Source organism: Setaria viridis, chromosome 5 (genome assembly GCF_005286985.2).
Source record: "Setaria viridis chromosome 5, Setaria_viridis_v4.0, whole genome shotgun sequence".
Lineage (NCBI taxonomy): Eukaryota > Viridiplantae > Streptophyta > Magnoliopsida > Poales > Poaceae > Setaria > Setaria viridis.
Genome location: NC_048267.2, coordinates 28,044,381 through 28,058,135, shown reverse-complemented (window position 1 = coordinate 28,058,135; position 13,755 = coordinate 28,044,381). Strand labels below are relative to the sequence as shown.

The 13,755-nt window shown below is 43.4% G+C and overlaps 1 protein-coding gene and 1 long non-coding RNA gene across 2 annotated transcripts; one reads left to right on the top strand and one right to left on the bottom strand.

The window, feature by feature from the left end:
- The first annotated feature begins 7,326 nt into the window (after nt 1–7,326).
- Nucleotides 7,327–7,833, top strand: LOC117856389 (agamous-like MADS-box protein AGL61). Its single transcript, XM_034738766.1, has one exon. The coding sequence runs from the start codon at nt 7,327–7,329 to the stop codon at nt 7,831–7,833; it is 507 nt and encodes a 168-aa protein (XP_034594657.1).
- Nucleotides 7,834–9,138: 1,305 nt separating this feature from the next.
- Nucleotides 9,139–10,405, bottom strand: LOC117855667 (uncharacterized). The gene is made up of 5 exons (XR_004640539.2): nt 10,229–10,405; nt 9,934–10,137; nt 9,644–9,698; nt 9,450–9,559; nt 9,139–9,291 (listed from the first exon to the last, which is right to left on the bottom strand). It is a non-coding gene; the product is annotated as an uncharacterized lncRNA (long non-coding RNA).
- Between the last annotated feature and the right edge of the window lie 3,350 nt (nt 10,406–13,755).

The window sequence follows — 13,755 nt, the reverse complement described above, 5'->3', positions numbered from 1 at the left end:
CGGAAGGAGGGGGGCTAGCGGTGGGGAGGGGGGGGCTCTCATCGTGTGGACCTAAGTTATGAACCTTTGAAGTTTCTTATTTGTTTGTTTGTAAGCAGCAATTGCAACTACCTGTCTTTTTGTTTGTGTTCAATAGACTGATTTGGCATAACTCATAACCATGCTACTGCAAATTAAGCCATGTAGTGCCTATTGCTGAACATTGCAACCATAGGATGGGGCTGCTATTTGTTAATCCACCATTTTGCTGAATATTCATATTATGTTGCTATGTTAGCTGAATCAAATATGTTTCTATCTGTTTCATTCACAGGAGTTTCTGGATTTCATCTTACTGCCTTGTGGTTCTTTGTTTTAGGATAGCTGTGGCTGGACAATGATATTTTGGATCAAGAATGGACAAAGGAAAGGTTTCACATGCAGATGTTGTGTACCCTGAGTTGCTGGTGGTCTTTGTGCTTTACTGTTATGCAATCTCTTCGCCAGCTATTTCTTTTGTTTTGTAATTTTCGGGTGCTGTGGTAGAAGCAAGTGATCGTTCTACCTTAATTGTATGGCAAATAGGCAATTTCCCTGTCTAGAAACTCTTCTGAATTGTTACAGCTCCAGTCAGTTGTTTGAACCTCTGGACTCTAAAACAACAATCCTACCTTGTTTTCTAACTGCTGCATGTTTCGTCTATGAAGCCGTGCAGACATTTTGTAGAAATTGTGTCAACAATGAAAAGTTGTTGTACGTCAGCAATCAGCAGCATAAAATGGATGTATTTGAAAGGCACGTGCGGCAGAAATCAGGCAAAGCAACCGGCAAAGCAGCAGCAGCGAGCCAGCAGCACGCATAAACTGGATCCATCCCTAATATCTTTACGTCGGGTCAGTACTAATTAATAAAATGGATAGACCGGGTGCACCTTTACATGCTATATGGGTCGATGGATCCGTTGCGGTTCGCTCCATGGTTGAACCACGCCCATCTTTACGCTAAACTCCCAAAACAATTTACTTGACGCTAGAAGGGCAAGAAATCTCGTGCACGCCTACCCACTTGCGATTAGGCTAGCTGCATGGTACGCTGTTTTCTGTGAATCACTCGCTGTGCTGTCGGTGCGCCTAAACCCACCTGTCGAACTCACTTGCGATTAGGCTAGCTGCATGGTACCCACCTAGGCACCTATATATACCTACCTATATCCATCCATGGACGAGTCTGCGGTTGTTACGATAGAACGCTAGGCCATGCATGGACCTAAAAGAATTGATCGACTTCAAAAGTCGGCATAGCTCGATTGGACTGAAACATCACTGCAAGTCTACAACTACCTCCCGTACGTGGCATGCAAAATGTAGGTTTTACTTACTCTCTCTCTCTCTCTCTATTTTTTAGAAAAAAAGGGGCAATGTTCGAGGAGGTTTCCACAGTCCACACCACATTTCTAGGCGCTTTCTGGTGCAAGGATGCTATACAAGTTGAACGAGGCTCCCCTGCTGTCAGATTGAGCCGGCAGCAGGGTGTTGATTTCTCCTCGGATCCATCGATCAACTAACTGCCAATGCAAGCACATGCAGACGTGGACAGTTCGTGAGGCACGGACACGGCGGCGTGCATGCCTGCGAAAGAGTCAACGGAGACGTCGTGCCGGATCGAAAAGGGGTCGAGGACTCGAGGATATACGCCTGTCGAACTCCTAGCAGTAGTCTGGTAGTAGCAGGCTAGCAGCACGTGGAGACCGGAACTGTCTGTCGTCGTCGGCCCTCGGCCGTCATCAGCCGGAGACAGGGCGGAGACAGGGCGGAGTCAGGGCTGTTCGTCGGTGTCAGCTGACAAATTTAGTGAGAGATTACCGTTCGGCGCTGTTGACCAATGGAGCTGATACCGGTATTCAATGGGGCTTACACCGGTGGCTCCGTCGGCTGGCTCCGCCTCGCGTCGCACGTTCCCCCCTGCAAGAAAGTCGCCCATGGCATTACACCCTTTGAGATCCGTAGCGGGACCCCACATTCACCCGTCGCTGCTGGCTTGTGTTGTGCAGTGGCTTTGTGCGCAGTACGAGTTGGTTCATTGGTAATAGCCGCGGCGGCAGCAACCGGCAAGGCAAGGCAAGGCGCGGCAACAGGGCGGTAGGAGCCGTACGCTAAGCTCGAGTGGAATCAGTGACGGCTCCAGGGTGCTCTGCTGTCTGCACAACTCACACGTTGACCAGCTGGTTTGGTGAGCAATCTGAAGATGATCGCCAGCCTTCCTGTACTCTGTACTATTATACCTTTTAAAACAATAGTTTCTGCCACGTTGATTTCTAGGACGAGCAAGTTTTAAGTACCAGGAGATTGTTGACGCTCATTATTAACATCGTTTTACCCTGTTTATCTTCAATAATGACATGAATTTAATACCTAAACTATTGATCATACCTAATAAACGAGCCATTTCCACATATACAATATATTTTGGAGGATATTCTGTTTTCGTAGGAAATTGGATTTTAATGGAGCATAATTAGATAAAGCCCTGAACAAGCAACGACCCAGAGAAAGATGAAGGCCAACGAGCCTAAAAAGGGCTTAGACCGATCGGCCTATAGAGGCCCAGGCCGATCGGCCTAGGGTACTCTGGCTCTCGTACTCGTTCTTGGTGAGCAATCCTCCAGGATGACTTAAGGGCTAAGTTTGTAAAGATATGGCAAGATGAGTTCGGGATCAAAGAAGATCAAGCGGAGATTTGAAAAATTATCAAGGATCAATCTTGTCCCGAAGCTATCGACGTGTCAGGCTCACATGCAAGTGAAAAGAAAACTCCGAAACACCTGAGATGACTTGGAGACAAAGGGATGCGTGAGCGGGCAAAAGAAAGGCCAAGCCGATCGGCCTAAACCCACCCAGGGCGATCGGCCTGGGGTGTTCCTTTGGCCCCTCGCCTTCTAATTTCTGCCATGGGTCCTTCAGACTATAAATACCCCCTTTCTCCAACGAGGACGTAGATTTGTTTGACGCATTCGACGTGAAGCAGCAGAGAAGCAAAAGGAGCTTGAGGGACACCACTTCGGAGAACTGGGGGCCGTGCAGTTGTCTAGGGATTAGCATAGCTAAGCCCTAGACGATGTGGGAACCCTGCGAGGAAGATCCACGTCAGAGTTCTGGAGCTAGGATCGTCAGATCAAGGTAGGATCCCGGTGGAAATCTGGTGATGTACAATCATTCATGGTGAAGTAATAGATGTATTCTTGTTCTTGGTGATCTAAGTGCCTCCTTCTATGGTTTTATTCTCTTTCGGATTTGCTTGCTTTTCAATCTATGATCGATGATAGATTGCTTAGGATATTTATGTGGTTGTGGTGACTAGATTTGCATGCCTGATCTATCGATGAGTATGACATGTTCTTATGATCGTGCCCTTAGATTACCTATGCTAATAGAGAGGATCGTGACAGAGTCTTTCTTGTGTAAGATAGGGGTTTTCGGGAGCCAGACCGAAGGTGTAGATTTAAAGATGCTTTTAGCTAAGATTATATCTTGTTGCTTTGCTACCCTTACTCGGAATTACAACATATGTATAGTCTAAGTTGCTCTAGATTGGTTACCTCTACTCTATTTGTTATCTGTCTGTGTATGCTAGATTAGATCTGAATCACTCATCACCAAAAGGCTCGTACTAACAATGCTAGTCGAAATAAATCTTGTGTTAACACAAGTTCCACCGATTGATAAACCTTGGGGGAGTACTCTGAGGGAAAAGCTACAACTGATTCGCGCGCTTGTGGTTCACAAATTGGCGCGCTAACTGCCATCAATATCAGGCCATGCCAAAGCCTTTGCCGTGACTCTATCTTAAATAGAGATGCTGACACATCCTCCTCTTCTCCTTCCATCCTTTTTTTCTCCCTTCTCCTCTGAGCTCGAGCTTGAGAACCTCATCCCCCTCAAGATCCACATGTTTCCTTGAATTGCCACAATTTAAAGAAGGGAGGAGGGGCTGGGGGGGGACTTATTGATTTTATCCAACTAGATTTCATGAATATATTGATTTTGGTAAAATTAGGGTTTAGTGTATATGCTTCATTTCTAAATAATGCATGAATAGTTAGTTGGAAGTTACTCTCTCATCTTTGCTTCATCTTCGCTTGATCTTTGCACGAGGTGAGTGTCTCAAATGTAGATGTAGCCCTATGAAACTTAATACTTCCACCACTCCGAAGGTGACCTAGATGTGTTCTACCCTCTAAAGGCATCAAAAGCAACACCTTGATGTCTAAGGGTCCATATTTATACATTAAGGAGGTATTGGTGGGACTTATGCAAATCAAATGTTATACTACAATCGTACGATTTATCGTACCATTTTCCTTAGAGTATTCCTTCCAGGTTTATCAATCTGTATATTGATAGCAAATCAAGTAAGGTTTTTTATCAAACTAACAGAGCAATCCTAATCATGAGGTTACATTGCATAAAATATAAATTAAACATTGTATAAAAATTATGAATAGGAGAAATAGATCACATCCATAAGCATGTGGTAATATAACCAAAGGGCAATAGCATAGGGACCATGACACCCTGAAAAGGGGTGGTAAATTAGGTGTTCTGAAAACTAATGCTCCAAACACATATATAAACCAATTCCAAAATCCATGTAGATGTGCACTAGATTTTATATGTGATGCTATCTCTATCGCACAAAAGTTTTGCACCCTCCAATCATATAAACTACACATGGTATTTACTGGAAAGGTAAACATGGAATGTATAGTGCAATAAGTAATGGGAAAGGTAAATGTGGTAGAGAATGCAAACTTCCGGTATGATGACTTTTTACCAAGAAATTTGAAAGCTCTTACTTTCCCTAGTCCTCGTTTTGGCTCTTTCGAAGGAATGCTCGCGCAAGGCCAAGCACCCATAAGTAACTATGTGGATAGCCGACAGGCCTTCCACGTACGTAAGCAGGTCTTCACCTTGTCTTTTTTTCGAATACTTTTCACCATCTTCACTAGGTAGATATTCGATAAATCACTAAGGGCCTCTCCTCCCTTTCACAACTACCAGCGGCTACTCTACAAATGTGGTTAAGGTCTCGCAAGACTTACAAGCCCTGAATACAACTCTTGATGTGTGCAAGCACTGATAATAGAGGTGTGCAAACCTCACCTATCCCTAAAGCAATGTGCTAAGAGGCCTAAACTAGCACTAATTAGATCCTAAGTCTCGTTGCTAATTGCCCTAATCTTCTCTTGATCACTTTGGTGGATAGAGAACTTGTGTCTAAGTCAAATTCAAGCCTATATAGCTTCTCCAAGCTCTAACACCCTTCCAAGGGTCAGGGAACGAGTAGCCCCAAGCTAAAAAAACTAGTCAATGCTCCAACTATCACACAAACTTTGAACATAGGATGGTCTAGTGCTGCACTAATGTGTATCACTAGAAGAATTGATGATCACTTCACGCACTAGCTGTTGAACCACTGACTTAAGGGCCTAGTGACACTGTATGGTCCAGTGTCCATCCACTGTATCGGTTATCTGGTGACCTCCAAAGCCATGTAACTTCTCTGCCACTAAATACAGATTGATCCATTAAATGTCTTCATTGTTGACATCGAATGAGTCATTGTCATAAACTTCAATTCTGGAGACCTCAACCTTCATCACCACAGACACTAATTGATTTGGAGCATCACCAACATATTCTTCGAATGAGTCGTTGTACATAGTGCACTTACCTTGGCCTTGCTGTTCATTTTCCATCACCGACTAATTTGGTGCTGCTACACCAAATGGTCATGTGTTAACTAGTAATTGCATCTTCTAGCAAGACTCTCTTCATTTTTTCCCGTGTCTTTGTCTGAGCTTTTTGCAATCATTTAGATGCTTTAGAATTTCTCCAAGTCTTTCTTTTGACTATCATTTGGATGACTTCTTAATTCATCCTTGGAACCAGCAAAACCTACAAAGATATACCTTGACAAAAACATTAGTTCAAATGACTATATTCTCACTCAACCACCAAAATAGTACTAAAAATATGTCTATAATGAGCGTCAACATGAGGTACTGACACAAAAACCTAGTCGATTGGATATCAAAGCGTCCAAATTAGGTCATGGACTACCTACCTTGTAGCCTTGACCAATCAACCCACATTGCTTCCTAGCAACTCGCATAACAGATCTTTCGGAAGCCATATCTCCTCTATCTTAAGTCTGAAGGGGGTCATATTTGAGTCCAAATCAATCATCTCGAAGAGATCTATAACTTTCATGTGGCCACTTTGGGCATTTGAGACTTCTTTGAGGCAGGACGACTAGCCCAAGGTATAGAACATAATGGCCTTATTTCTACCAAGCCCAATTCAATCTCCTCTTGTGTTGGTATCTTTCTACAATAATACTTGGTTGTAAGGAGATTTCAGCTATGTTGCGCCTTTGGAAATGTGTATTTAGTGGCACTTAGTTTACTCCGAGCTTTGGAGCATCAAGCATCTCCTAGATTTCTCCAAATAGTCCATTTATGTCATATTTCCTATGAATTACGAATATACTGAAATATGCAAGACATGTAGAAATGGGTTTATATTACATGTTAAGTGGTACATTAGTATATGAATGGAATTGCCAGCAAGTACAACAAGCTGTACATAGTGACACTAACAATAAACATCATGTGTTTTCCTATTGTTATTCAATCATCCTAAAAGGTGGTACATTGAGTATGTTACGCATAAAACTTGCAGAGATTGTATTAACCAATACTCATAATAATTCCAATGATTAAGATACAGTTTTTTTAGAAAGAAATGAATCTAAAAGATTGGACTTAGGTGATTTGATAACTAATGGTCAAATAATACTAAGACATGCTAGATAGATTGTAAAGGTTAGAAATATTTGCAATATTTAATATCGATAGGCTAAGATTAGATGGAGACTTAAAGGGGTGAGAATCAATATATAATAAATAGATGCCATTTGTCTTGAAAATTAATAAATATTAGACTGATTACTAAGTAGATATACATGGTCCTAATCAATTCATACGAATTGTATTTCTTATGCGCAATTCTATTTACAAGCTTTCTAGCAGTTACTGGTAATTGGGCCCATCTTGTCTGCGCAAAAGAATGGCCCATCATTCAGTGACTTGGGGTAAGAATATATATGAAATACGTTCACACCCCTAAATCTCGCCAGATTTATTTCCCTTTATGCCTAAATTTCTTCTATATAACAGGTAGGGGTGCTCGTCTTCATTCTCACCAAAGCATATTTGCTCTCTTAAGAAATACATTTCTTAGGTTGCTCACACACTCATAGTAGTAACTTTTAGTTCTCAAATTCAGGATGCCGAGGAGGGTTAAGAGATCAAGAGTGAAGTTCATTGAGGATGAAAGAGACCATAGTCTCACATTCTTCAATCGTCGTTCTAGGCTTTTCAAGGATGCATCTGAACTCTCCACCCTTACCGGTGCGAGGGTTACTGTAGTGGTGGAGTCCAAAAATAAGAAAGTTTCCTCTTTCAGCACTCCAGATGCTGGCCCAATTGTTGACGCTTTCCTTTCTGAAGATGCATCAACAGAGTTCAACACCATCAAAGAAGGAAAGGTAAAAAGTACTACCTTACAAAATGAGTCGTTTCACCTAGAGAAAAGCAAGGCTGTGGAGGACAACATGGAGGAGAACATGATGCAGGCCAAGGACATCCAAGAGACCTCAAGGATGGCCAAGTATGTTTATGGTAAAGTAGAGGATCTTAATGCCATTGAACTCATTGAGATGTGCAGTAAGCTCTCAGAGATCGAGCAAGAGATCGAAGATCGCTTGTCTATCAATTTCGTGCGGACCAAGTAGAACATAGCGGTCGGCAGAGGGGGAGATCTATCTTTGTTTCAGCCCACTTGGTGGCATTCAGGGCCTTAATATGTCGTGATGCTACCCAAGTATTCTCCATGGTCTCCCTCACAAGAATTCTTCTAGCAGCATCCAAGAAAGCAAATTTGGTGATTTGAACTTCCCTTGGTACTAGCTAGTGCAATAATTGTTGTAATGGTGTTGTCATTTTCAAAAGTTTGAATTTGCTAGCTAGCTAGCTTGTCATTAGGCAAATAAATGAGGTTTAGGCCATCCAGCCAAACCTCTTAGGCACCGATTCATTTATGAGTGTATTGAGGGCCTAACTCTTGAAGTTTATTTCATGAGTTTGATCATTACATCCATGCAATGCTTTTGAAATCTTCAAATTTACTGAATAAAGGAACATTAAGAATGAAAGTTTTTATTGACATGATGAGTACAGAAGAAATAGGAACATAGATTTCCATACTGGATTTTCTTTTACTTTGATTGTTGTCTATTTTTAAAAAACTTCTGAAGTTTATACCTTTTAAATGAATGGTTAAATACAATATATTTCCCATGTTTGAAATGTATAATGATTTAATCATAGCAAATAAAAACAGAGCCATTCATGTACGGATGACTTGGTGTCTTTGTTTATTTGTTTTTATCGTTCACAACTTGAACCCAGCTTCTAATTTATATTTTTACTCCATGTTACCAATCTAGATTGAAAGAATATGTTGTATAATTATTATGCTGTGAATTTCAAATATAATAGTGGTATATGATCTCACAAGCTTCCTATAAAAAAACTATTCTAAATTTTCATGACGCCCAACAGACTCTAGCAAGCATACCACCAAGCATTTGTGGACCACCCAGTGTAATCAAAACCATTCTGAGTCATCAGAAAAACAAGGAACACCATGCGGGATAGAACACTACAACACGGTAGCTAATAGAAGGCATTTCAAAATGCCTCCGTAGGTCTTAGAAACGGCCTCCAAAAGTTTTAAGCGGCAATTCTGAAAACGCTATAAATATCGATGAAGGGAAAAGTCAGCACAGGCGTTTTATGAAAACGCCTCAAAAGGTGCATGTAGTGGCATTTTAAGATCGTCTTACAATACTGTGGCAGGCGCTTTTGCTAGTACCTCAAGAGACCTTTGTAGGCTGTTTACTCAAGTGCCTTTTAAGGCCCTTTTAAGGCGATTTACACTAACGCCTCACTAAGCTTATAGGTATCTCAATACATTTTTTACATCATGATCGTGGTAGTCACAGCATACGATTTCAATAATGAGATTTGATCCACAATAAGAGACAACACTGGGAGAGCTCATAAATTTGCAATATTCAGAGTTACACAACTTTGAGGATCAATACAGCAGACTGAAATCTCAAATGAAGCTTCACAGGTTGCATGCACTTGATCCTAATCAAGTTAGGAAGCGGATGTCTCACAAGTTGCTGCAGGATAGAATGGTACAGGATGTAAAATGCTGCATAACAATTAAACCATAAGGCTAACCAAACCAATTAAACTTCAGATTTATTGTATTGTCTGCATCATATTTTTTCCATATGTAGAATCACACTCATATAAAAATCATTATCTAAAAACTTGCCTAGTTGTTCCATGCCACCAATATTATTCAAATCTTCTTGTCATCATCCAAGTACGTTTCATATTCATCTTCAGAATCACTCTCACCATCTGTTTTTCCTCCCTTGTCTCCTAACAGGTTAATTTGTTCTTCATCGATCCATAGAAATAAATCACCAAAAAAGATGTACAATCAAATCTCAAGGAAAATCATACCTGGCTGTATAATCCTGTTGCTAGCAGATGCATGTTTAGATGGTTCCATTTTTATCTAGTAAAAAGAAACATGTATGGTTTGGCAAAATAAAAATATGAGTCCCTAAGGAATTTGGAATTCTCACCACACATAATAGTAAGAGCGTGTAGAATTCAAGCACATTTATAGTTCATAGTTGAATAGCAATACAGTTTAGGTAACACATAACAACATCAGTGATGAGATTACGATTTAGGCAACACATAACAACATCAGTGAGGAGAGTAGAACGAGAGGGAGGGATTCTCACCGGTGACTACGATCTGGATGACGAGGGCGATGCGGGCGTGAGCTCGTGGCAGTGGGGACAGGGAGATCGATGGCGTCGGGGATGGCGATGGCGACAGGTAGGGCGGTGCAGATGGGCAGCTTGGCTGCAGCAGTTGGAACGGGGAGATTGACAGCATCGGAGACGGCGAGGGCGACAGATACAGCGGTGAGGACCAGAGCTCGACTGCAGCAGGGTCAGGGAGATCGACGATATCAGGGACGACGAGCTCATGGCGGCCGGTACGATACGGTGAGATTGAGTGGCAGCGACAAACCTGGCGAGGGCTTGGTGGAGGATCCCGAGCGGAGGCTCCCGGCGGCGGTGAAGCAGAGGATCCCGCATTGGAGCTTCCGAACCCTAGCGTTGATTCAAAGTCTATTTGGTCTCTCTAGTTTTTCCCCTTCAGAGCTCGACTTCACGAGAGGCATGAATACGAGAGGAAGTGGTGGGAGGATTGTTTAAGAAATATAACATGATATAGGGCGTTTTCTGCATATGTACTAGCTTTTATAGGCATTTTTAGGAGAACACCTTCAACTTGTGCAGGCGTTCTGTGCAAAACACCTTGGATGGATGTTCCTTCTTAGGTTGTTTGGATACCAGAGGCTAAACTTTAGCCCTGTCACATCGAATGTTCGGATGCTAATTAGAAGATTAAACATGAGCTAATTATAAAACTAATTGCAGAACCCCTAGGCTAATTCATGAGACGAATCTATTAAGCCTAATTAATCCATCATTAGCAAATGGTTACTGTAGCACCACATTGTCAAATCATGGACTAATTAGGCTTAATAGATTCGTCTCACGAATTAACCTCCATCTATGTAATTAGTTTTGTAATTAGACTATGTTTAATACTCCTAATTGTATCTAAACATCAAATGTGACAGGGCTAAAGTTTAGCCCCTGTGAGCCAAACAGGACCTTAGGCGTTTTATAGAAAACACCCTGAATTCTTGATGTATTTAGGCAATTTGAGAAAAACGCCTGTAGCAAAACGCCTTGGAAGGCTTGTTGTGTTGTAGTGGGAACGGGCGACAAGGAGTAGGTTCGTGAGCACCTGCTTCACCTTGTTGCTGGCATTGGGGAAGTAGCAGCTCTGCATGATGGCATTGCCAAATGCCGACATTAGGAACACCACAGCTAGCAACACTGCGTTTGCATAGTCCACGCAATGTATCCTAAGCCTAGCCATACAGCTTCTTGAAAACCTGACTCTTTTGCTCAGTGTCCTCCTCGTCATCGCTACTCTTGCTTGTGTAGTTGTGTAGTTCAATACAAGGAATCAGTTGGCCCTGGAGAGGTCGTGGTAGAGCTTGCCATCACCACTGCCCCCAGCCCCCTATCCCTACTGCCCATGGACTCTGCGCAACCCCATGTAGCTTGGTAACGAGCTCCCACACCCCTCAGCGACCCCCAAGCTCGGCAAGAAATCGACGGCAAATGTGTTGACGGCCGCAAGGTAGTGCTCATGAGGTGTCTGTTCACTTTTGATGTTTGCCATAAGAAAGTGTCTATGCACTTTTGGTCAATTTGTGCAAATGAACACATTGCTTGTGAGCATGTGTTTTGAAGATTCATCGTTAGATGATGATGACGACTTCGAAGTGCCGGTGATTTTTTTCACAAATTTTACGAGCAACAAGCGGCCCAAACACTGTGGTTCGGTGTGAACTGCGAAGGCATGAGGTGGTTTGTCAGAGCAAGTAGCAAGAACATGACAAGCTCTTTGCTGGTCATTTTGTAGAAGACTCTTGTTTGATCCGGCCACATTAAGGAGACGGTTCATATATCCAAGAAGTTATTCTTGCGCATTGCAAATTCCATCGAAACACATTGTTCATACACGAAGATTAGGGCAGCAAGCGTATGCTTCCATTATGTGTCTCAGAATAAAAATTTAAATTATTATGATGTTGAAATAGGGTTAGAGTATAGTGCACATGCAAAAGGAACAGAAATAGAATAAAAGAAACATAGGGACAAGTTTTAGCTAATCTACAATAATAGTGCTCCCCTAGTCCCCTATATACTGAAATGTTCTAGGGCGACTCTTCTAAAGGAACTTAGGGGACACCGTATAGGAGATTTGCTGGAGATACTTGTAGATGCTCTTTTGTTTTCTTCATAACCATCACCAATGTCTCATCTTGCTTGCGTTCCATGAGCATGCATGTCATGTTTTTAAGATTCGCTCTTGGTACCAAACTTTATTTCTCCCACATGTTCGGGGAAAAGAAATGAGTTTGCATTTTGCCGTTTCATTTCAAAATATAAGTATTTGTGCGTGCATTGACACATCTAAACGACTCTTAACCAGGAATCTAGATTCTCCAAAAAGATGGTAACAGGAAGGAGAATGTTGTCCGTAAACAGCTGACTTAGGTCCCTCCAAAAAGCTGGTGCATAAACGATCAAGGCGTGGCCGATACCTCCATCCTTGTGCTACTAAACTCAAGGCACTGGGAGGAGATGCTCTTCTTCGGGCTCGCTCAACCGAAAAGGAATATCCAAGTACAGCGGACACCATCAGGCAGCACGGTTTACGTCTAACTCTATTGTCACGACCTTAATTAAGACGTGAATAGTTTGCAAAGCACACAGCCCAATGTCAAGCAACTGAAATTATTGCTGGATAGGTCTCCAGGAACCGTTGACGGGTCCTTAAAAATCGTTAAAAAGGAGCTTTCAGGAGTCGTTGACAGGTTTTCAGATTATTTTTCTTCTGATTTATGATGAAATGAGGTTTTCAGAATGATTGGAGTGAGTCACTGAACGGTCACTGGAGATGGAGCGTCCCAAGAAATCGATCCACAACAGCGATGGTGCGCATCGCGATCGATCCGACGAGTAAATGAGCTCCACCGTGATCCTTCTACAAAACGGCCCTCCTCTCCGCATTCAAGCACAATTCCACTGCACGAAGCACTTGTCCCATCGACGGAACGCGTCTCCTCGCTGCATTCACAGCAGCCGGCGCGCGTCGTCGCAATTCATCAATCGCGTGCCTGCTGCTGCCTGGTGCGCGCAGCAGCTAGCGCCCAACCACCAACAACGACCGCGAGTACACGCGCTCTCGCGTCTGCCACGCACGCACTCTCATAGGCAGGCAGCCGGCTGCATATTCCGCAGGTGTTTTCTTCTCAGATGCAGCCGCTGGTGGTTTTTTTGTCGCGCAACGGTGGACGCAAAGCCCCCGCGCGCATGCAACCACCGGTCCACCATGGGATGGATGGATCGGCGAAAACGGAGCCGACCAACCAGCCCAGCGACAAGGCAGCCAGCCGGCCGGGGACCCCCGCGTGTGCGCGCCGGCGGTTGAGGTCCAGCGCAAAGAGGCGCCGGCGGCCTCATTGTCATTTCTCCGCACACTTTGGTTGGTGGTGCACTGGTGCTCCTGCCGCTCGGCGGCACTAGTAGCAGCAACAGGGATCGGAGCGGTTGGGGAGGTGGTGACCCATGCATCAAGAACTAGTAGAGGCTCAGGCTCTACCACATGCGTGCAGGAGCATCAAACCTGAACTCCTAGACTAGACAATTGTGCACGGGCCCCATATATGAGGGCGGAGGCCGGAGGGCCCATGGATGGTTTGGGGGTTCTGGCCAATCGACGCAAACACGCAGAGCTGGTAGGTGGTTGCAAGAGATGATTCAGAAGGACGAGCGAGCGGGAAAAAAATGATGGAAATTTCACCACGGGAGCTGGAAGGACAGGAGCGGATCAGCAAGCCAGAGCACATTAGCACAAAGGATGATGAGCGGCAGTGGGGGTGCAGTACCAGCTAGCATATATCTTAG